The 22772-nt window shown below is 44.4% G+C and overlaps 6 protein-coding genes across 6 annotated transcripts; 4 read left to right on the top strand and 2 right to left on the bottom strand.

The window, feature by feature from the left end:
• The first annotated feature begins 861 nt into the window (after positions 1-861).
• actr1b (actin related protein 1B) lies at positions 862-5722 on the top strand. Its single transcript, XM_052050809.1, has 11 exons — positions 862-1013; positions 2130-2194; positions 2286-2361; positions 2431-2556; positions 2633-2757; positions 2878-3094; positions 3551-3643; positions 3717-3891; positions 3963-4024; positions 4089-4129; positions 4675-5722. The coding sequence occupies exons 1-11, from the start codon at positions 966-968 to the stop codon at positions 4775-4777; spliced, it is 1131 nt and encodes a 376-aa protein (XP_051906769.1). The 5' UTR covers positions 862-965; the 3' UTR covers positions 4778-5722.
• On the bottom strand, positions 902-15693 carry LOC127591022 (oocyte zinc finger protein XlCOF6.1-like). Its single transcript, XM_052050787.1, has 4 exons — positions 15321-15693; positions 12451-14334; positions 2841-3170; positions 902-2576 (listed from the first exon to the last, which is right to left on the bottom strand). The coding sequence occupies exons 1-2, from the start codon at positions 15391-15393 to the stop codon at positions 13160-13162; spliced, it is 1248 nt and encodes a 415-aa protein (XP_051906747.1). The 5' UTR covers positions 15394-15693; the 3' UTR covers positions 902-2576; positions 2841-3170; positions 12451-13159.
• Positions 7718-8923, top strand: LOC127591046 (radial spoke head protein 3 homolog). Its single transcript, XM_052050828.1, has one exon. The coding sequence runs from the start codon at positions 7795-7797 to the stop codon at positions 8791-8793; it is 999 nt and encodes a 332-aa protein (XP_051906788.1). The 5' UTR covers positions 7718-7794; the 3' UTR covers positions 8794-8923.
• LOC127591035 (zinc finger protein 239-like) lies at positions 9362-11489 on the top strand. The gene is made up of 2 exons (XM_052050812.1): positions 9362-9744; positions 10211-11489. Exons 1-2 carry the CDS (start codon positions 9642-9644, stop codon positions 11227-11229), a joined length of 1122 nt encoding a protein of 373 aa, XP_051906772.1. The 5' UTR covers positions 9362-9641; the 3' UTR covers positions 11230-11489.
• Positions 15694-16324: 631 nt separating the features above from the next.
• On the bottom strand, positions 16325-18867 carry LOC127591030 (gastrula zinc finger protein XlCGF8.2DB-like). Its single transcript, XM_052050800.1, has 2 exons — positions 18428-18867; positions 16325-17653 (listed from the first exon to the last, which is right to left on the bottom strand). Exons 1-2 carry the CDS (start codon positions 18558-18560, stop codon positions 16629-16631), a joined length of 1158 nt encoding a protein of 385 aa, XP_051906760.1. The 5' UTR covers positions 18561-18867; the 3' UTR covers positions 16325-16628.
• A 50-nt stretch (positions 18868-18917) lies between these two features.
• On the top strand, positions 18918-21482 carry LOC127590993 (gastrula zinc finger protein XlCGF57.1-like). Its single transcript, XM_052050724.1, has 2 exons — positions 18918-19333; positions 19622-21482. Exon 2 carries the CDS (start codon positions 19624-19626, stop codon positions 21157-21159), a length of 1536 nt encoding a protein of 511 aa, XP_051906684.1. The 5' UTR covers positions 18918-19333; positions 19622-19623; the 3' UTR covers positions 21160-21482.
• Positions 21483-22772: the final 1290 nt, after the last annotated feature.

Raw genomic sequence — 22772 nt, 5'->3', positions numbered from 1 at the left:
TTTTAAAAAGTATACATTAATAAATGGATAGAAGAAAACAAAAATAAAAGCAACATTTCCGCCAGTAGCATATAGCAAAGTATTGAACTGTGTCAAGGTTCAAAAAGATGTTATCCGCACAGGTAGAAAACAAAAACAAGGTGGTCAGGCTGTTGAAGGGATCCTGGATGATTTTAGTCACGAAATCAATACAACACAAGGAAAGAATGAAAAAGGAACAGAGCACAAAATGCGTGTCATGATGATATTAACTTGTACCCGCAAAATATCCTATGTGTCACAAATGATGCTTTCATTAGGAATGCTGTATGTGAGTATCCGTTTTGAGTGAACGCTGGCGCGTCTGGCTGCCCCTGCTCACCCGTAATTTTTTGTATCAAATCCAAGACTTCTTATCTGCGGTTTTCTTGTTTTTGTTCTTGATTATAAAGTGTCCTGTAGTGTTTTGAAAGGCGCTTATAAATAAAGCGTATTATTATTATTATTAAATCACTCGTAGTTCGGAGTTAAAGCTACCATACGTTTAAGAAACAAATCTTTATCTCCATTAGGCCTCGAAGAAAAGTACATAGTCAAGTTAAGAACAGACGCCTGAAAAAAAAATCTACTTAACGACAGGAAATTTCCCCCCCCAGTTCCCTGGGCGGAATCCAAACACTGGCTGTAAATTGGACCTAATTCCAATTGGTTCAGACTCCCGTCTGTCATCAAATGCTTTGTTGTGACTCGCCAGAGCAGCTGTCAGCCACCGTGCTGACATATAGCGTGGCCGGAGGGCGGGACGTGACAGGAGAGGCGCGGCGGAGCGGACTGCAGCGGCGGATGCGGTCGCTCTGCTCATCGGCGCAGCGAACGAACGAACGAACGAACCGACGGGCGGACGTCTTTTTCCCCTCACGCCTTGGACGTCATTCAGCACCGAAAGTGGACGCCGACAGACGCGCGCCTCAACATTCTCGTCCGTCATGGAGTCCTATGACATTTTAGCTAATCAGCCCGTAGTGATCGATAACGTGAGTATGTTGACGTCATTCAACCCCACACCCAAACTGAGGCCGTCGCGGACTAGCTCTTAGCTTAGCTGCGCTTTTGTCTTGGTGCTAGTCGCAGCCTTTTGCTTATCCAGACCGCCACCTTATTATTATTTTCAGCTATTATACGTACCGATAACTGACGGCGAACAGAAACGGAAGATCGACGGGGATTTATTTTTTATTCAGCCAGTTAGCATTAATGAGAGCTAGCAACAAATGCTAGCTGACCCGGCTGCTAATGAACCTGCAAAATGACAGATGGCAAATGCTGCCTAGCTGCACACTTACCACTTTAAAAAATATATATATTCAAAATAAAATGTTGAATATATATATTTTTTAATTAGATTCATCATCACAATACTTTGCAGTTGTATATGCCGCTTTTAATTCGCCTACATCAGGGCTGGGCAACCTTAAATGCTCAGAAATGTCGTCTTCCACAATAGGAAAAACATTCCATGGCATGTATCGTTTTTCTTTTAAAACAAAACTAACAACCAAAACCTGGATAAGAAACTAGAGTAGAAAATGTAAGGAATCCAAACAACCCAAAATGTTGTTTCTGCATTTTACAAAAAAAAAAAAAAAATGTTGAACTCTGAAAAAAGTTGCTTGGTTGAAGCTTACTTTCAAATAATTAAGTCGGTGTCTATGAGGAGTGCCCTTAGTCATGAAATTAGAGCCAAATTTACCGTAAGTTATCCACCAACCGCAAACTAAAAACCATCGGTCCGTATATTTATTAAAATAATGGTTGGTTGCAGCCCTATTTCTTATAAATCACACTTGAGTGCCCCTCACACAAAGTGATGAATTGAAATGTAATTGTGGAGGAGAATATTGCAATGTATTTATTTATCAATATTTTTGCACACGCCTTAATATGACGACTGTATGGAATAATCGTGGAGAAGAACCAATCATGTGTATGTGACAATTGCACCGGGGTGGTGATCCAGCACAGATGGCCTGATGTTCGTGAAACAAAGTAGTTGATTGTTGTTTTGCGTGTCCTGAAGCCCCTGTCTCATGAGCTTCCTCAAAACTCTTCATGTTGAATCACGCTGCTGCTTTTTATAATTGTGTGTGCAGGGTTCAGGGGTCATCAAGGCTGGTTTCGCTGGAGACCAGATCCCCAAATATTGTTTTCCCAACTAGTAAGTCGTGCCGGTGGCTCTTCTTCAGGTTTGATCAAAAGCGTGCACTGATTGTGAAGCAACAATTAATATTGTTGTGTGTGTGGTGCAGTGTTGGGCGTCCTAAACATGTGCGTGTCATGGCGGGTGCCTTGGAGGGAGATCTTTTTATCGGGCCCAAAGCAGAGGTAAGCGCCGACGTGAGGGTGTCTTGAGTACATGTACGCATGTTACATATATTTGCTTACGTGTGCCAGGAGCACCGCGGTCTGCTGTCAGTTCGCTACCCGATGGAGCACGGCATCGTGAAGGACTGGAATGACATGGAGAGGATCTGGCAGTACGTTTACTCCAAGGAGCAGCTGCAGACCTTCTCTGAGGAGGTGGGCTCGTCGTGCTCTTCCTGACGAACAAGAAGAAAGTGGCGTTTGTCAAGCGGTTTCTGTTTGTGCTCCTCAGCATCCTGTTCTTCTAACCGAAGCGCCTCTCAACCCCAGCAAGAACCGTGAGAAGGCCGCCGAGGTTTTCTTTGAGACCTTTAACGTTCCCGCGCTCTTCATCTCCATGCAGGCGGTGCTTAGTTTGTAAGTGCGCCATTTAATGCGCTCTTCACTAAATTGAGATGGTCGTAAAGTTCAGCGTGGAGCGGAAAGGATTCGTGGAGTACCTGTGGTGGAGATTGACAGGGTTGTCGTCCTGCTCAGGTACGCCACTGGACGCACCACGGGTGTGGTGCTGGATTCGGGCGACGGCGTGACGCACGTGGTGCCTATCTACGAGGGCTTTGCCATCCCGCACTCCATCATGCGCGTGGACATCGCCGGCAGGGATGTGTCGCGTTACCTGCGCCTGCTCCTGCGCAAGGAAGGCTACAATTTCAACACCTCGGCCGAGTTCGAGGTGGTGCGCACCATCAAGGAGGTGAGGCGGCGTGTTGGTGGCTTGATTGATATTCGGCCCGTTTGTGGTGTCCAAAAATTAAGAACAAGATCATTTTCTGAAAAAACAAACCGTATAGGTATAATTAAATATAATGTGAGCAATTCAACCATTTTGGCAGTAGTCACATGAACATTGTCAGTAAGCTGCAGTAATATTACCTGGTCTTTCCAGAGGATAAAGAATATGTGCTTGACTACAATTACATTATCTGTCAAAAAGTTGGCGCGTCATCAGATCGTCTCTTGAGAAACCCAAAAGATGAGTCACTCGTATCTCAAGGCACCACAGTATGTACATAAACACGTCTTTACAAAAACGTTTTGCAAAACTGCTACTTTAACAATGAAACTTGTCAGAATTTTGAGTTCGACGCAAACAATTGGATAAATAGTAGTCCAATGCCCATGATGACGTAGTGCTCGTGTTCGCCACCAGAGGGCGTGCTACTTGTCGCTGAACCCTCAGAAGGACGAGACTCTGGAGACTGAGAAGGCTCAGTACGTCCTCCCCGACGGGAGCGCCTTAAATGTGAGTAGGCCCCTGTCTGCCGTCGAATCAACGCCCCCTTCCGACGCTTGACCAATCCCGCCGTTGCGTACAGATTGGGCCCGCCCGCTTCCGTGCCCCCGAGCTGCTGTTCCGGCCCGACCTGGTGGGCGACGAGAGCTCGGGCATCCACGAGGTTCTGGCCTACGCCATCCAGAAGTCAGATTTGGATCTGAGGCGCACGCTCTTCTCCACTATCGTGTTGTGCGGGGGGTCCACACTTATCAAAGGTGCGAGCGCTCGCCACCTGTCCGTCTGTCGCCAAACGCCGTGTGACTCACTTTCACCCCCCCACCCGCAGGCTTTGGAGAGCGATTACTGACTGAAGTGAAGAAGCTTGCGCCCAAAGATGTCAAAATCAAGGTTAGACTTCTCCTTCTTCTCCTTCCCTGCTAACGTATTTTGACTAATGCGTGTGTTTGTGCAGATTTCGGCCCCCCAGGAGAGACTGTACTCCACGTGGATCGGGTAATTTTGGTTTATTTCTTGTTCTTTTTAACTCGTGGGCTGCCAGACATTTTCAAAGCAGAGTTCTGTTGGCACTACTCACATCTAGTAACAATACAAATAATATAATTTAAGCTATGGCAAAAGAGTTTATACACACATTTATAAAACGTTGACGTTTTTGTCAATTCATATCATACGTGTGCTTTCGGGGTTAATTTGAAATGCATTTAGTTCTGTAGGTCCAACGGTTGTTTACGTTATTGCACAACACCTGACTTTTTTCTCCATCTTGCACTCAACAAATACGCCACAAATATATATATATTTTTTAAAAATCCCATCTGAAGTGATGCAACACCGCCATCTACTGGCGTTTGCTTGTAAGTACAATCACGTAGAAGCTCGAATTTCTCATACAAACTGAGCAGGACTCTCTTCCTTGGTCTAGCCGCTGAAAAAATGTTCTGGAGGAACATAAACGTGCGCTGTAGTCAATGAGTTAAGATTAGTTGCATTCATGCTGCAAGTAACACACGTGACTGTGTGGCCCCGCACACCCGCAGAGGCTCCATCTTGGCGTCGTTGGACACCTTCAAGAAGATGTGGGTGTCCAAGCGGGAGTATGAGGAAGACAGAGCACGTGCCATCCACAGGAAGACCTTCTAGGACAGCGTCGCCCTAAAAAAACCCAGAACTGCCCCCAGCCCCCACCTTCCCTCCAGCCCCGCACCCTCCGCGCGCTAAGGACTGCTCCCGCCACATGAAGGCGCACATGACATCATGTGTCAATAAAAATCCTTTTTTTTTTATTCGCTACGGTTTCATTCCAAAGTTTTCTATGTCACAAAATGGCTGCCACGACCAGTGCCACTTTTGGCCCACTCGTTCAACCGAAAGATAACTACCAAGGATAGCAATGAAACGGCTGCACAAATGGCCTTAAAGTTGACATCCTTGATACCCAGTTCAAAGTCCATGGACTAGCACTCCCATTGGACTCACTAGTAAGACTCATGAAATTCTCCGCTCCTACAAAAAAGAAAATTAGCGCACTAGTAGAATGACTCGCTTGCTATTCATTTCTTTTTTCTTGTATGGAAAGCATTTGGAGTATTTATTCAACCAGTACGCACTTTATCCGCAGCAGTAGAAAAACGTACTGGTTATTTCTTTCTGATACTAGTCTTTGTTTTTCAACCTACGAGTACAACCTTGATGTTGAATGAGTGCTGCTTAAAGATTGACTGTATTATTGGATGGTCAAGGGGGCCAGAAATGGTACAGATGGGAGCGGGGAAGCAGACACATCAGATGTCCACTGTTAATTACAAAAAAAAAATTCTGAGACAGTTGAAGATTATCGACAGGTCCCTGGCCAATCAAAACAAATAATGCAGCAGTCGTCACCTGTTAGCAATTAGCATTAACTGTCAAGATGGTGGCCAGCGAGGCTTCTGGACCTTTTTGAAATATCGATGACAAAAGATTAACACAAAGAAAAAAAATACTGTTTGTGTTTGCTAACATTTTTGTTGCTCTGGTCGATATCAGCGTTGTTATTATCATAAGAACCCTGATAATTATATGAAATAAATAAGTCTGCTGCTCAAATGCTTCTGTTTTACTTTACTTGTCAGCGTCAACTGATTTTTTGAGAAGAAATATATGCACTCACATGGAGGACTGAGAGTGCCGAGATTAAAGAGTTAAATGTGTCATCAAGAACTATTTCAGAATTAATTTCAATTTTGAAATATTCGATATTAGTTTTATTGCAATGTAACCAATCATTTATGTATTTGTTAATTTGATGCCAAGACCTCCGTGTGGGACAAGTGACCAAAAAAAATAAAAATTAAATATTGAAATACATTGATAATATTGAAATACATGCCAATATAATTCGACACAGACAAGTGAATATTGAAATCAAAAATGTCAACAATAAACAAATAATTCCATACTTACTAAAATAGTTAAAATGCTTAAAAGAGACATTGAATGATTTCGTTTTGGCACTTTTTGCAATCGTTGATTAAAAAAAAAAAAAAAAAAACGATGAAATACTTCATGTTCCAGGTCTGGCCTGCAGAGGGCGCTTATTTCAACTACAGAGCTGTAATTGTTTTTCATCCATTTTGTCTTTTACAGGATTACTCACCCAAAAAGAATGCATCATGATGTAAGACTAACATTACATCATATATTTTTAACACGTCAACATCACAATAACAAAATCACCAATGATTTGGCTTAGCCCACACTGTGGAAGCTAACGACGTTAGTGTTTTGCTTTTACACTACAGTAATGAAGTACTTTTTTTTTTAACTGGTGGTTTGAACATAGGGTCAATGGCAAAAAAAAAAAAATGACCGAGCTCGTTGTTTGGAAATTGTATATGTGACTGATCAGAAATGATGTCACAAGGCCTTGCAGTTTATGACCCTGCTTGCAATCAAATGATGTCACAAGGTTTGGATTAGCGATAACGTCAGTCGCGTAAAAAAGAGCTAATCATCCTCGTGAAGCGTGTTGCTATCAAAGCGTCGGGTTGGGAAGACTACGACCAACTGAGATGAATAGAGCTAAAAGCAAAGCAATTGGGGGATGCTGCCGGTATGTGATGACTATTTTTGAAGTCTTAGGTAGATGAAAACTATACTGATACTGGCTTGTTAGTCATTCGGGTCAAGATAAACTGTCCAAGGTTGAATCAAGGCAACTGGACTGTTTTTTGTTAAAGATGTTTCACCTTTAAATGCAAAAGGCTTTGTCAGTTCTAAATTCGAGATGGGGAGTGTCCCCCGTTAATGCCTCGCCGGACTGGTCAACAAAAGTGTGCATATCAGTCGTCGTTCATTCGTGTTAAGAACCACTCTTTCGATAAAATGAGGTCATCTTTATGTTGAATTTTTTTTAGGCAGACAGAAAATCTAGCCAAATTGATTTATGATAGCCCTTAGTCACAGAAAAGTCCCGCAGGAGGTTCAAGGGAAAAACTCACAAAACCTCACTTGGGGAAAATGAGATAAGCCTTGAGAAGGGGCCACAGGTGGGGCATGCCCCTTCCAGGATGAGCGGGCTCCCATGGAGGCCAAGTGGGCATTATTGAACACAAGATGGCGCTATAAAAAGATAATTAGAATCATGCAAGAGTCCATTTCATAAAATGAACGCTGCGCCATCTTAACACCTCTACCCCAAAAAAGGTATTTTACCGCAAGACAAGTGAACTAAGCGGTATGCCGCACAGTCATTTCACAAAGCACACCGGGCAACAACAACAGATTATTTTTGACCACTGCAAACTGTTGTATACCGAGCATTGGACCAAGTCTTAAGTAATCATTTCTCCTTTGACCGTTTCAGGTACAGCGATTACTACACTGGACATCTTACCGTGTTATCGGGTCAAAGGGGTTGTCAACTCCTGTAAGGAGTTCAAACACAAACTAAAGCTCAAGAAAACGAATGGCGGTGAAGAAGCGTCCAAGACGACTATCTCAGCCTCAAGCAAGCTCCGATCAGAAGCAGAACTTGACCATCGTGATCGTTTGTATTGAATTTGATCGTTCGCCACATTCCATCCCCCGATGAGCCGAGTCCTGGTATGAAAAACTGAGAAAGTCGCCACAAGAACAAAGTGTTAACGCAGATCGGCTAGTGTCCCCCATTTGCCACGATGACTTCAGTCAGTCAACGGGATAAAAATGCAACGTACGTGTTCGCCAGTCGGCCCAGGCCGGTCGAGAGCCGCTCAAAGTTCAGCGGGTCCCCCACGGAAAGTCCCCAGTATGGAAATATTATGTACGACCGACGGGTCATCCGCGGGAACGTTCACGGTCAACACATGTTGCCGGCGAAGACAACGATGCAGGGGGCCGATATTCAACAGCAACACCGATTCCGGAGGAGGTCGGTGGAGTTCATGAGGTCCAGGGACCACGTCTGGTTCAAGACTCACGACAACCTGCCCGGTAGAAAACACATTGACGTGCAAACCGACTCCTATCTGGAGGAGCTGAGTAACATCCTGGTGACGAAAGATATCGACTCGCAAACGGATCGTTTCTTGGACAGGCCGGCAACGCCGCTATTCATCCCCGCCAAATCTGGCGAAGATGTCGCCACGCAAATCGAAGAGGGGGAGTTGTTTGACTTTGACAGGGAGGTGCAACCGGTGTTGGAGGTCCTGGTGGGCAAAACCATCGAGCAGTCTCTCCTGGAGGTGATGGAAGAGGAAGAGCTGGCTTGTTTGCGAGCCCAGCAGAGGGCCTTCGAGCAGCTAAGAAACGCCGAGTTGGCCGAAGTGCAGCGACTGCAGGAGCAGGAGCGCCGCCGCAACGAGGAAAAGGAGTGCCGCATTGCCCAGCAGAAGGAGGCGGTGAGGAAAGAGAAAGAAACGGCCGAGATGATCGCCGCCCAAGCGTGCGCGCAGCAGTTCCTCTCCAAACTTTTCCCCGCCGTCTTCGCCTCGCTGAGGAGACACGGTTACTTCTATGATCCGGTGGAGCGAGATATCGAGGTGAATTTCTTCCAGTGGCTGATGGCCGAGGTGAACAACACCCTGGAGAAGAGGAACTCGGCCAGGCTGCTGCTGGACACCATCATCCACGACATCGCCCTGGAGAGGCGGGATTTCTTCAAGGATTTGGAGGCCGAACTGGTCCAATCGGACTAGGAGAGAAAGTGGCCAGGCTAGTCTGCCGGGTCGGGCCTGCGATTGATTGACCGATCCAATTCAATAACCTTCAGAGTGGGGCCGACTATTTTGTTTTTGGCTCGTCATGTTTTGCTGCCTGCCGCAGCCTGCTTGGGGTTGCTTCATGAGACTCCAGTTTGGACTGGAAAACGGACCAATGGGAAATCAATGGAGACATTTAACAGACTTGGTAAAATTAATAGAAGCATGTATTCTCCCCAGTCTGCGAAAAAAAAGAATCCTATATCGGTTGTTGGTGTGTTTTTGTAAAATAGAGACAACGGATAGTCGTTGTCCATGACTGGAAAAGTAAGTCGCCCCCTCACCCCACGGACAGAACAGACAACATACACAAAAATCTGCACTAGAGCAGACAATGCACGGAAATCCCACATGGGTAATTAAAACGCGAACTGACGCGTAAAAATTCAATAAAATAAGTTTATTGCATTTTTATTTGCTCTTACGCGAATTCATTTAAGTGGTTTTGTTTGACTGTCCTGGCGATTCGCGCGTGGTATTAAATTTGTTCAAATTGTGTTGCCGTAGTTGCCCGCTATCGTTCGACTTTTTTTTTTCCCTTTTCAGGCTCTGCATTGGATTTGCCCCAAATTTGGACCGACCTCGTTGAAACCTCGACATAAGACACCCAGCATTACCGTATCAAACTAAAACGATTTTCGTGTCCGATTAAAGTCATCCCTGGGCACCTGTTGAAGCTTCACGGGCTACTTTAGCTTAGCTCGCTCGCCGCCGACAAAGAGAAGCGGTTGCTCGCGACACGTCGCTCCGTCGACATCGACTATGTGTGAGCCTGAAGTTTCGTGATGATCGCGCGAACGAATATGTACGCAAGTCGGACAGAGTCCGAGGAGGAATTTTGTGGCCCAAAACACAACGAGAAGCTTCGAGATGAGTTACGCACCGCAGGTTTGTTGACGGCCATCCTACTGTTTGTGCCATCAGGAGTGCAACCAGATTTTATTCAGTGGCTTGGCCAAGGTGACAAAACGCCTCGTTGAGGTGTTGACGTGCCTGAGTCCATCATTTTTTGTCATACCATCCACAGTCCACACAGTTCATTAAATAAAATCTATAATTTCGTGAAAGCATGACTGGATGGTATAATAATGACTTCTCAGCCATCGTATTTGGGTGCTGTGGTGTGAAAGTCATGATGACGACTGTCAGAATTGAATCTTGTGTTGTGTACTGAATTATTTGACACTTTTTACGATCATTTACTTGTCAAATTGTCTATTTTCTTATTGATCTTTACCGGCTATTAACTTAATCTGGCCGCCCTCATGACCCTCCATTTATAGACAAACAGCAAAGTTGCGACAGGGGAACCGATTTTACAAAGTCATGTGTTTTGTCTTCTTGTCTATGAAAGGCGCCAGTGAAGACCTTGGTCCCGGGCGACAGGAGGCCCCTCCTATTAAAGAGGAACCCCTTGACAAGAAAGACGAAGAAGAGCTGCCGCATATTAAAGATGAGGAAGAAAAGCTGCCGTGCATTCCGGGGGAAGAGCAGTGCCAACCCCCTCGCATCAAAGAGGAAGATGTGGAGGAGGACATCAAGTCGCCATCCACTGGTGTTCCCCTGAAGAGTGAAGGTTCAAGGTCGGCAAGCGGAAGGGCGGAGCCTCTGAGCAGCAGCCGCAACTCACGTCAACACGTGACAACAGAATGTGATGGACAATCACCAGCAGATAACCTCTTGGCGCCACTCTCGGATAGTGACGACGTGATGTCACAATCTACATGCACTGATGATGATGATGGAGGTCATATTACAGGCCACACAGACGGCAAATGCTGGAAATGTTATCAGTGCGGGAAGACGTTTGCTTTTAAGAGCATTTTAAAATGTCATATGACGACGCACACCGGAGAGAAACCTTTTGCCTGCTCCGATTGCGGTCAACGATTTGGTGACAATACAAAGTTAAGGCGGCACAGCAGGACACACACCGGGGAGAAACCTTTTGCCTGCTCAGTTTGCGGACAAAGATTCTCTCAGCAGGGAGACGTGAAAAGACACACGAGAACACACAATGGAAAGAAGCCCTTTTCCTGCTCCGTTTGTGGTCAGGGATTCTCTCAGAAAGTTCACTTACAAGCACACCTGAGAGCACACACCGGTGAGAAACCTTTTGCCTGCTCGGTGTGTGGTCAAAGTTTCTCTGTGAAGGGAACTTTAATCTATCACACTCGAACGCACACTGGTGAGAAGCCCTTTCTCTGCTCCGTGTGCGGTCGAAGATTCCCGAGGAAGGCCAACTTGAACTTACACACAAGAACGCACACTGGTGAGAAACTGTTCTCCTGCTCAGTGTGTGGCCAAAGATTTTCTCGCAAGGATTATGTCAAGCGGCACAAGTGTGCTGGCGAGAATAGAAACGACCGCTGATGGTTTCGTTGCTCCTCTGAACAGACTTCATGTGGCAATGACAATTATGCCTTCCGAAAGTCCTCCCATTGCAAATGGGAATCTGCTCTCACTACTCTTACCTGGACAAATAACAGCTTGAAAATCCAAACAATCAATGAAATTGCTGAATAACTTTGAGAATGAGTCAGGAAGCTACACGAGCAGCTGACTCAAAGAAGGAATGGTCGTTGTTGGATACTGCCTGTTGCTTCATGGCCAATAAACCTTTTTTTCCACCATTTTGTGTGACCTTAACTCGTGTGTCGAGATTGAATTGTCAATGAAGGGATGTGCTCCATACGCTGCATGCTTTGATTGCGTTTTGACTTATGAATTTATTCAAAACAGTAAATTTTTCAGGCAGTTTATTTCTAGTTTAGAGGGTGTTTTAATTTTTCCAAATTGTTTCATTCTCGTTTGGTTTTCATTCGATTTTGTATTAATTGTAGTCCTTTTGTTTTTTGATGACTTAAAAGTAACCAAGTGTTGTGTAATAAAGTAAACTAGAATTCTCAAAACAGCTGACTTTGTTGGACAACAATTCTTAAATCAATATATTTAAAATCAACTCTGATATTGAGACAAAGACAAAAATGAAAGACATTTTCGCTCCAATTGGTCAGTTTTGTAAACCTAAACTGTAATTTCGTTTAATTTTCATTAAAAAAAGTATTTTCTTTATTTTATTTCATTAACTTTTGTTTTCAGTCTGAGTTATTTCGTTAATTTTAGTTCACTATGATAAGCGTAGTCAAAACGCAAGTCACCCTTAGTCAACCCTTCGCAGGTGAAGTAAATTAACGGCTAAATTCAAACGACGCAAATAAAGCACAGAATGACAAGGAACCAAAGCCAGGGAAAAGGGACCACATAAACAGCGTGTAGGAATATTATATAAATAAAAAAAGACTTCCAGATATACACACTCATGTTATTTTTGTGAGTTTAAAACTGTTTAAATGCGCTTTTCGTAGGTGACTCTCACGCGAGACCCTCTTTCAGCAACATCGCATGAAGTGAGAGGCTAGCAGTTAGCATGCTAATACAAACGCCCCAATTTACTTTTTTTCTCTTCGTCAGTCGTGAGCGGCAACAAAAATGGCAGAGTCGCGTACGAGTTGACACAATTTCAGCGAATGCAGACATTAGGAAGAAAAAAACAAACAATAAAACGCGACATTAAAAAAAATCCCTACATACCTGCGGCCAGCCCCCAAGAGACGCCGGAGGTGAACGGAAATGACGTAACACGTTACCTGCAATGACGTTTGACGCTCCGACGGTAATGTCGCTTTATTTCACACTGTCGTCTGTTTGCCGAGAGGAAGAGATGAAGGGGAATATCGAACACAAAATATTACTAAAGTATTCTAATTATGTACTATAATTAAGTGTTATGTATAATACCGGTACTGGAATACACGCACACACATATTCACACGAATACACTGAGCCTCACTCAAGTTTTATTTTATTCAGGATCCCATTGACACTTTTCCATCTTTCCACCATTTCTTCAGTTTATCTACTTCTTGCACTTCTTTGTTTCGTGATTGTTTTATTCGAAGTTTCATTTATCTGAAGTGTTTTGCCGCAGTTGCCGACATGAGGCTTTGAAGAAAGTCCAGAGACTACAAGAACATATTGGCGATAGGATTACGAGGCTGCTCAGAATCAAATGTCCCCATCGTTAGTTTTACGGTTAAACGTCAATGCCGGAGAATTTGAAGCTCGCTCGGATGAGAGGCAAAACTTTTTTTTCAGAATTTTAAACTTGTACAAAATGTCAGAAAGGGAAAAAAGCAGCGGGGAAAAAAAAGACAGGTCTAATCCATAGTATGTGATTCCTTGTTGTAAATACACCATCCAATGTGAGGGACAGCGGGAACCGAGCAGGCCCCGACGTTCCCTAGCGTGTATGCGTTCTTATGTGGCTTGCCAAATGGTCCCTTCGAGTGAACGTTTGCCCACAATCCGAGCAAGCAAAAGGTCTCTCCCCAGCGTGTATTCTGGTGTGCGTTGTCAAATGGCCCTTGTTTAGGAAACTGTTACCGCAAACTGTGCACGCGTAAGGTTTTTCGCCCGTGTGCGTCCTTGCGTGCTGCTGCAAATCTTCCTCTTGAGAGAATCGTTGACCACAATCTAAGCAGGCAAAAGGCTTCTCTCTTGCATGCATTCTCGTGTGCGTTGTCAAATTTCCCTTATTGAAGAAACCTTTACCGCACACTGTGCACGCGTACGGCTTCTCGCCGGTGTGTGTCGTTGAGTGCTCTCTCAAATATTTGTTGGCGGTAAAACTTTTACCGCAAATGGTGCATAAATATGGTTTCCAATTAACGTGCGTCCTTGTGTGGACTTTTAAATCTTCCTTGCCAGAGAATCTTTGACCACAAACTGAGCAGACAAAAGCGGTCCCGGCGGTGTGTGTTCTCGTGTGCAGTTTTAAGCTTCCCTTCTCAGAAAATCTCTTATTGCAAACCAAGCAGGCAAAGGGTTTCTCACCAGTGTGCGTTCTAGTGTGTATTGTTAAGCCCCCCTTCTGAGAGAACCTTTTCTCGCAAAGTGAACAGGCAAAAGGTTTCTCTCCAGTGTGCATTCTCGTGTGTTGTTTCAAACTGCTCTTAGAGGCATACGTTTTGCCGCACTCTGAACATTTCCAACGTTTGCCGTCTGTGTGAACTGTTGTATGACTGTCATCATCATCATCGTCGTCATCATCATGAGTGTAAGGAGAGCATGACAACGGGTCATCACTGTCTGACAGTGGCGCCAAGAGTCTGTGCGCTGGTGATTGTCCATCGCCTTCTGTTGACACGTGTTGACTTGACTTACAGCTGCCGTGAGGCCCCGCCCCTCCGCTGCCCTCACTTGGACCTTCATCTTCTTCCTCTTCACATTCACTTTTGAGAGGGACGCCAGCGCACGGTGACCTGGTGATGTCCTCCTCTTGCTCTTCCTCCTTAATGTGAAGAGGCCCTTGTTTGTCCTCTTCTTCCTTAATAAGTGAGGGCTCCTGCTCCTCCCGTTCCTCTCGAACGGGAAGGGTCTTTTGGTGGCCAGAATCAGGATATTTTCCACTGATGTCTGCAGGACACACAAAGACAAATACCCGGTTCGCTCAAGTTCATGCTCACATGAAATTGATGTTGTGTGATTTTGTTTCTCTAGTAACAGTTATGGTAGGTATTGTTATGTCGCTGAATCAGAAAATGACAGTTTTCCCTAATTGGCTCTTGCAATTCATTCATTCATTCATCTTCCAAACCACTTTTATCCTCACTCGTTTCGCAGGGGATGCTGGAGCCGATCCCAGCTGTCTTCGGGCAGTAGGCTGGGGACACCCTGAATTGGTTGCCAGCCAATCGCAGGGCACACAGAGACGAACAACCATGAACGCCCACACTCACACCTATGGACAATTTAGAGTGCTCAATCAGCCTGCCATGCATGTTTTTGGAATGTGGGAGGAAACCGGAGCACCCGGAGAAAACCCACGCAGCCCCGGGGAGAACATGCAAACTCCATACAGGGAGGCCGGAGCTGGAATCGAACCCGGTACCTCTGCACTGTGAAGTCAATGTGCTAACCACTGGACGACCGTGCCGCCTTTTTGCAATTCAGATATTCCTTTTGAAAAGGAACGTTATAATAAGACGCAAGCTATGACATCGATGTTGTCTTCATGCTGCAACTTGGATGAGGCTGCAAGTGTCTTTTATCAGCATGTCCATAGAGTATTTCTCTTTTTTTTCCCGATATTGTGAAAGATGGAAAATCGCTCGTCTCGAGAGCCTTTGTGATACAAATGTTTCATGTGAAAAGCAAAAAAACAAAAACAAACAAGCAGTGTAGTGGCTAAATCCAAAATATAGCCACCAAGCGTGAATAGAAATGTATTGACGCGCTTGTGAAATAAGTCCTTCGACATTGCGTTGAAAGTTTAAGTAGCTTTTAAGCGGTGTCTCTCTCACATGTTGTTGCCCTCGTGGCGATAATTATACAACTCGTGAATGAAAACCGAAAGAGAAGCATGTGCGAAAAGAATGAGCTTCAGACAACAATCAACAAACCTGCTGTCTTCTCGGTGTCGGCTTTTTCTCCCCAAAGTTCCTCCTCGCACTCTGCTGTTCTTCTTGCGCACATTTTCACACGACAATCACAACACTTGATCACTCCTGAGCGATCACCAATACCTCTCTTTGTTAGCGGGTATCCAGCTATATTAAGCTAGGCTAGGCTAAAATAAGATAAGGCGCTCACATTAACGTGCAATTCTTAAGCGGACATGAAGACTGAACGAATGAGGTCTTAACGGGCGTCCAGTAACGAGGGTTCGGTACGTCCGCGAAGTAGTCGTTCACCAATTTTACGAAAGTTTGGTGAAGCGTGTGTGGTTTACGAGAAGTTGGTCAGTACACGTCATAACTGCAGTGGACGTTGTACGGCAAAGTCTTTTGGACAAATTTGTTCTGTCAACAAAACGCCATACTACGGTGGCCCATAAGCGCGGAAGAAATTGACGATAAACTAAACACAAAGTCAGAATATGTGACACCATGACAGTCCAAACACATAAGTACAACAAGGGGCTATACGATATATGTTAAGTGGCTTCAATAACGATAATAAACGTCTATTTTTATTAGTAAAGCGAAAGACATCCGTCAAGTACAATGCAGTATAATTTCAGTGTAGGCTTAAAAAATAAATCAGCGGCACTTGCTATGACGTCACTTCAAGGCGACACACGACAAAAGAACTACAATTCCCAAGTGACTTTTGGAACCCGGCTTTGCAGAAAGGCCGATTAGATGTCGTAAAACAGCACAGTCTAGATCAAATTAACCTTTCAAGCTCACGCACGGAAATAATTGACGAAGACTAAAAAGTCCTTTTGGCTATGACAGCAGGATCAAAAGCATGATTTTGATGCCGTATTTTTTAACCATTCCAATCTGGCAGGGTTTTTGCAGTCTTACCGATGAAGTTCCAAATTTAGGAAGACATTTACTTTCACTTTTCAGACACGTTCACAATGTAAGATTACAGTATTAATATAGTGAGTGAGTCCCAATGCGTGAAGAGGTGTATTTTATTCAGGATGACATTCACATCTTGCCACAAAGGGTCCAAATTTCCTGCCGCCTATTGTGTCAATCATCATCCCGTATTTGAAGTGCATTTAATTTGTTTAGTATGAAGCCTTTCACCATGAGTGCTCATTCTCTGCTCTTGTCTGCAGGAAGCTTGGGAGAAGGTCCGGAGAATATAAGAAGTTATCACACTAAGTAGGGCCAAATTTTCTCAAGCGTGTATGTGTGCGTTCTTGTGTGGGTGCCCAAATGGTTTCTTCGAGTGAATGTTTGCTCAGAATCCCATCAGGCAAAAGGTCTCTCCCCGGCGTGTATTCTGGTGTGTGTTGTCAAATTTCCCTTATTAAAGAAACTGTTCCCACAAACTGTGCATGTATAAAGTTTCTCAACAATATGTGTCCTTGTGTGTTGTTTTAAATCTTCCTTTTGAGAGAACCTTTGACCACAATTCGAGCAGCCAAAAGATCTCTCTCTAGTGTGTGTTCTTGTGTGACGTTTTAAGCTTCCCTTCTCAGGAAATCTTTTACCACAAACCGAACAGGGAAACGGTTTCTCTCCCGTGTGCGTTCTCGTGTGTGTTGTCAAGCTTCGCTTGTGAGAGAAACTTTTGCCGCAAAAGGAGCATGCAAAAGGTTTCTCTCCAGTGTGTATTCTGGTGTGACTGCTTAAACTTCCCTTCTGAGAAAATCGTTGCCCGCAGACCGTGCATGCAAAAGGTTTCTCTCCGGTGTGTGTTCTTGTATGTAGTTTCAAGATTCTCGCCTTTGAAAATCTTTTACCACAAACTGCGCACGCATAAGGTTTTTCTCCAGTGTGCGTTCGCATGTGTTGTTTCAAACTTCCCTTATAAGCATATGTTTTCCCACACTCGGAACATTCCCAGCGTTTGTTGTCAGTGTGACATGTCACATGACCTTCAAACTCTTCCTCCTCGTCATCATCTTGATCATGGGTAGAGTTTGCCATTGCGTCGTCATTATCTGACAGTGGCGCCAAGAGTCCATCTGCTGGTGATTGTCCGTCAGCTCCTGTTGTCGTGTGTTGACTTGACTTCCTGCTGCTGGGAGGCTCCGCCTCTCCTCTGGCCTCACTGGGACCGTCCTCTTCATCTTCAGTCTTGAGAGAAATACCAGGGCATGGGAACTTTGTGACGTCCTCTTCTTGCTCTTCCTCCTTCATGTAAGGAGGCCCTGGTTTCTCCTCCTCTTCTTCTTCTTTCACGTGAGGGGACTCCTGCTCCTCTTTTTCACCTCCAATGGGAAAGGGCGGAGTCTCCTGGTGGCTAGGATCAGGGTACTTTTCACCAACGTCTACAGGACACACAAGGAAGAATACAAGTTATGTTGTTACTTTGATGTGGTGTGATTTTAATTATATTGACGTAGGGCTGCATGACATTGGAAAAATAACATTGCACCCCCCCCACCCAATAGCGGCTCGTATTGCAATTTGACAAAAAAAAATACAGGAAAAACACCAGCTCACATTTCTCTTTTGTACTCTCTGGTGATTATTTGGCTATTTGGCTTGAGTGGGAGAAAAAGCATGCACAATAGAATATGCTTTTAAAATCTTAATGAAGTTCAATTTTTACGGAACTTTCGCATGCAATACAGTTTAAATTTAACCATTTAAGTAGTGGGTGTATTTTTAAAGCCTCGTGTTAATGTTATAAACAATTATTAGGGAAAAAAAATCAGGTTTTAGATGAACACTTGGGCCTACTATGTGACTGTATTGTGGTGGTAAATGAACCAAGCACATTTTGATTGGGTACTCGGTGTAAAAAGTCTAGGACCACTACACTCGTGCAAATTGCACGTCGCTCACCCTAACCCGAAACTGATGCCCCTTCGTCAACAATTGGCGACGGACGTGTTCTGAAACATTTTCAAGCAACGGCTGCGGCTGCCCTGTGGATGCCGCAATCCAGGAAGATACTCTGTGCACGTCCGTGTGACAAATAAATTAAGCTGCTTTGCTTTCTTTATTTCCCTAAAAAGACAACAAATAAAAAAATCGTAAACCTAACATTAGAAAGTACCGCAGTTAGTACACACGTGAGAGGAAGAAATGGAGCAAACCTGCTGTACGAAGCACAACTCTCGGATGCTGCGTTTCGCAAACGGCTTCGAGTCGTTTGCAACGTCGTCGCTCCTTGTCGTCTTTTGCCCAACAAAGTTCCTCCTCGTACCCCGCTGTCCGCCCCGCTGACATTTTTACACGATTTTCACTGCTGAGCGATCACAAAGCGTCTCTTTGTTAGCGGCTAGCGAGCCAACCTAGGCTAGGCTAAACCAAGCTAGGCCGACAAGCGTCAAAATGCACCGAGACGACCTCAACCAAAGACGAACCACATTTCCCCAATGCGGTCCAGTCGAGTAGTGATAGTCGTCCCGCGTCCAGATTACACCGCGTTCATTTGACTTCTGAATGAAGGCTCGATAAACTGTCTGCAGCTGTCATGATATCAATTTCTTCATGATCAGGCTCCCTGCTCACTTCTGTATCCCGTCGCCTTATTTATGCGTTGGATAGGTGCATGAGTTTTAAATTTGTCCAAGTGTATTTGCCGTACATTTTATGTGTTTTTTTTCTTTTGACGCAACCGCACACGCTCTACAAATATTTTTTTTTTAATTTTGTGTCGAACGAACGTGTTGAAGACTTGACGCAAATGTCTTCTATCGCCACTTAACTGAACTAAAACGGCATCTAGCAAATCTTGGTGTCTCGGTGCGCCGATGACCCTTCACGGCCTAGCTTAGCCTAGCTTGCCAGCCGCTAAGCACACAGAGACGCGTTTGTAATCGCTCAACGGAAGTCAAATATTAGCGAAAAGTTTGGTGATGATCGTTTGAAAATATTTGCAAGGAGGACAACGGAGTACACTTCGGAACTTCACGGAGCAAAAGACGACAACTAGCGACAACTTCATCAAGTACGCGACGCTGCTTGTGAGAAGCTTCGAGTTTGCTTAAACTCAGCAGGTTTGTTCACTTCTTCCTCTCCCTCGCAGACTCGGTTCGTGTGCTGGATTGTTTTTGTCGCTAAACTGCCAGTGACAGTTGACGTGGGGATCATGGGACTTATGCTGTATAAAGCAAGTCATTATGTTGCGGGAAGGGGCAGACCTTCACGTTACAAATCTATCTTAACTTGTTCTTTGACTATTTTGGCTCGCCCAACCATGTTAAATCGAGGCAGAATTGCAAACGTGGAAGTCACAACCTACTTGATGTGCCCAAAACACACTGTTGTCTTCTTGTGTCTTGCAGACATGAGCAAAACGTACCTTGGTGTCTTCGGGCAGCAGCAGCAGGGGGATGAGAGAGGTGACGGACAAAAAGAGGATGAGCTGGAGCGCCCTTCCATGAAAGAGGAGGAAGAAGAAGAAGAAGCCACTCAGATTCAAGCCAGTGAGATGTCCAAGCATCCGCACATCAAAGAGGAAGAAGATGAAGACATCATCACCTTGCAATTTACAGGTGCTCCTTTGAAAAGTGAAGATTCCGAGGATCAAAGTGAGGCCAGCGAAGGGGTGGAGCGTCCCAGCAGCAACAGCTCAAGTCAGCATGAGACGACAGAAGGTGAAGGACAATCACCGACAGACGGACTCATAGCGCCACTGTCAGATAGTGACGACGCGATGTCATACTCTCCTCACACTGATGATGATGAAGAATACGAAGGTCACGTTGACAACCAACACTGGAAATGCTCTCAATGCGGGAAAACATTTGTCTACAAGTGTCTTTTGAAAAAACACCTGATGACGCACACTGGAGAGAAACCTTTTGCCTGCTCAGTTTGTGGTCAAAGATTCACGCAAGAGGGACATTTAAGAAGACACACAAGAATACACACTGGAGAGAAACCGTTTGTCTGTTCCATTTGTGGCCAGACATTTGCTCAAAGAAATAGTCTGACAACACACACGAGAACACACACTGGAGAGAAGCCGTTTGTCTGCTCGTTTTGCGGCCAGAGATTTGCTCAAAGAAACCATTTGACTGCCCACACTAAAACGCACACTGGAGAGAAACCTTTTGTCTGCTCAGTTTGTGGTCAGAGATTCTCTGAAAAAGGGAGCCTGACGAGTCACACAAGAACGCACACAGGAGATAAACCCTTTTCCTGCTCAGTTTGCGGGAAAAGATTTTCTCAGAAGGGACATTTAGGAATTCACAGAAGAACGCACACTGGTGAGGAACCTTTTTCCTGCTCTGTTTGCGGTAAAAGATTTTCTCAGAAGGGACATTTAGGAATTCATAAAAGAACGCACACTGGCGAAAAGCCTTTTGCCTGCTCAGTGTGTGGTCAAAGATTCTCCGTTAAGGGACATTTGAAAGCACATACAAGAATCCACACTGGGGAGAAGCCTTTTGCCTGTTCAGTTTGTAACCAAAGGTTTACTACGAAGGGATATTTGAAAATACACACAAGAACCCACACTAGCGGGAAAGCTTTTGCCTGCTCAGTTTGTGGCCAGACATTTATTGTGAAGGGGTATTTAAAAATCCACATGAGAATCCACACCGGAGAGAAACCCTTCGCATGCTCAGCTTGCTCGAAAAGATTCGCTACAAAGGAACATTTAAAATCCCACACAAGAACGCACACTGGAGAGAAACCTTTTGCATGCACCGTTTGTGGCCAAGCGTTCTCTCTAAAAGGAAACTTGAGAAGCCACAGCCAAACGCACACCGGAGAAAAACCTTTTGCTTGCTCAGTTTGCGGTCAGAGATTCTCTCGAAAGGGAAACTTAAAGATACATACAAGAACACACAGTGGAGGGAAAGCATTTGCCTGCTGAGTTTTTTTGGCATTGAGCAATAAAGATTGAAAATGAAAGTGTTAAATATTGAAACCAATTTCTGTGGGAGTTGAATTCGTCTGCCTTCTTGTGTTGGATCAACTTTCTGGTATTTCCTGTATATTCGTGCATTCTACTTGATCTCGTGTGGACAAACGATGACAATTAAAGCAAAGCACTGGACCGCTATGTCAAATATTTTATGATGTGCATGTTAAATGAGCGAGTGACCAATTGAAATAGATGGCCCAAAAACTTTTGACCTGCGCCGGTGGAATGGAAACGTCCACACGAGATAGTGAATAAAAGCTGATGGAACCTTGGATGAGTTTGACTGATCTTTTAAAAGCCTCAGATTATTGTGATCGGCTAAACTTACCAAAAGCAAGAGTCGAGTTGGTAAAGGCTTTGGCGAAGCAAAACATTTAGTGGTTGCGGCTGTCCTGTCGCCAATAAATTTGCGTCTTCAATCCCGGGTTACATGTTCCCCGCTGCCGCTCAGCAGTTTGGACGGCTACTCGAAATTCTGTTAAGGTAAAAAAAAAAAAAGAAAAATTAACGTGTTTTGTCTTGGCTAGTGATGTCAAACTCGAGTGCCCATAATTGAACACCATGTTCCCTCTGCCTTTTAACACTTAATTTTAAATCGTAAATTAGTTTCTTGTCTCCGTGTGCTGGGGTGAAAAAAAGAAAAAAAATTCCAATCACCAAAGACGGACTATAGTCGTATTTCGCCAGCAGATGGCGTCCGAAACACTTCCAAAGCGTGGACATGACTCAAGTGTCCGCATGTTTTTCATTGTAACCGCAATCATACAAAATGAAATGACATTTAAACAAAAACGCTTTCCTGTAAATTGCCACAATTACAGCAATCCAGTCGTTGAAACGCGAAGCGACGTTGTGACGTCCGAAAGAGGCGAAAGACGTTCGAGCCTTTTTATACCAGTCTTTGTTCTCGCTTGTAAGACTGAACCTAATTAAAATTAATGAAATTTTCTTTCTGCCGACGTCATAGTCGCGAAGCAAAACTGTGCACTATTTGAACTTTGCACACGAGTATCAAACGCCTGGAATGAACTGTTGGTCAAACGAGAGAATCTTGAAATGACATGAAACGGACAGAAGTGAAATAAATAAATACAAAGACGTAAAAAGATCAAACTTCCTGATACTTGACGGCACGCCCCACTACCTCGAAAGCTTCGACGTTTCATTTACATCCTCGTCTGCATGGATTCAAGGCACGCTGTGCCAGATGTAGCAAAGCAGTCTCAATTTATTTTCATCGTTTCCGACTTTCAGCTAAATTATTTCAGTGAATTGGGGTCTTTTCTTCCTTTAGCGCATTAGCGCATTCCGAGCTACAAATCTGCTGACACCACCAGGTAATAAAATAAACACTCCAGCCCAAAAAAACAAACATTAAAATCGTTTAGTCAAGTTCAGGGACTGACTCCGGTTCTTAAGGGCACCTGTCCTCTCCTCCAACACACCTGATTCAAAATGTTCAGGATTTGAATCAGGTGTGTTGGAGGAGGGAGACACCTAAAACAAACAGTGAACAATTTTGTATCTGTGAAGCACTTGGTAACTGTGTGTTTCAAAAAGTA

This window comes from Hippocampus zosterae, chromosome 18 (assembly GCF_025434085.1).
Source record: "Hippocampus zosterae strain Florida chromosome 18, ASM2543408v3, whole genome shotgun sequence".
NCBI classification, from domain to species: domain Eukaryota; kingdom Metazoa; phylum Chordata; class Actinopteri; order Syngnathiformes; family Syngnathidae; genus Hippocampus; species Hippocampus zosterae.
The sequence above is the reverse complement of the archived record's forward strand: the minus strand, read 5'-3'. Positions and strand labels throughout refer to the sequence as shown.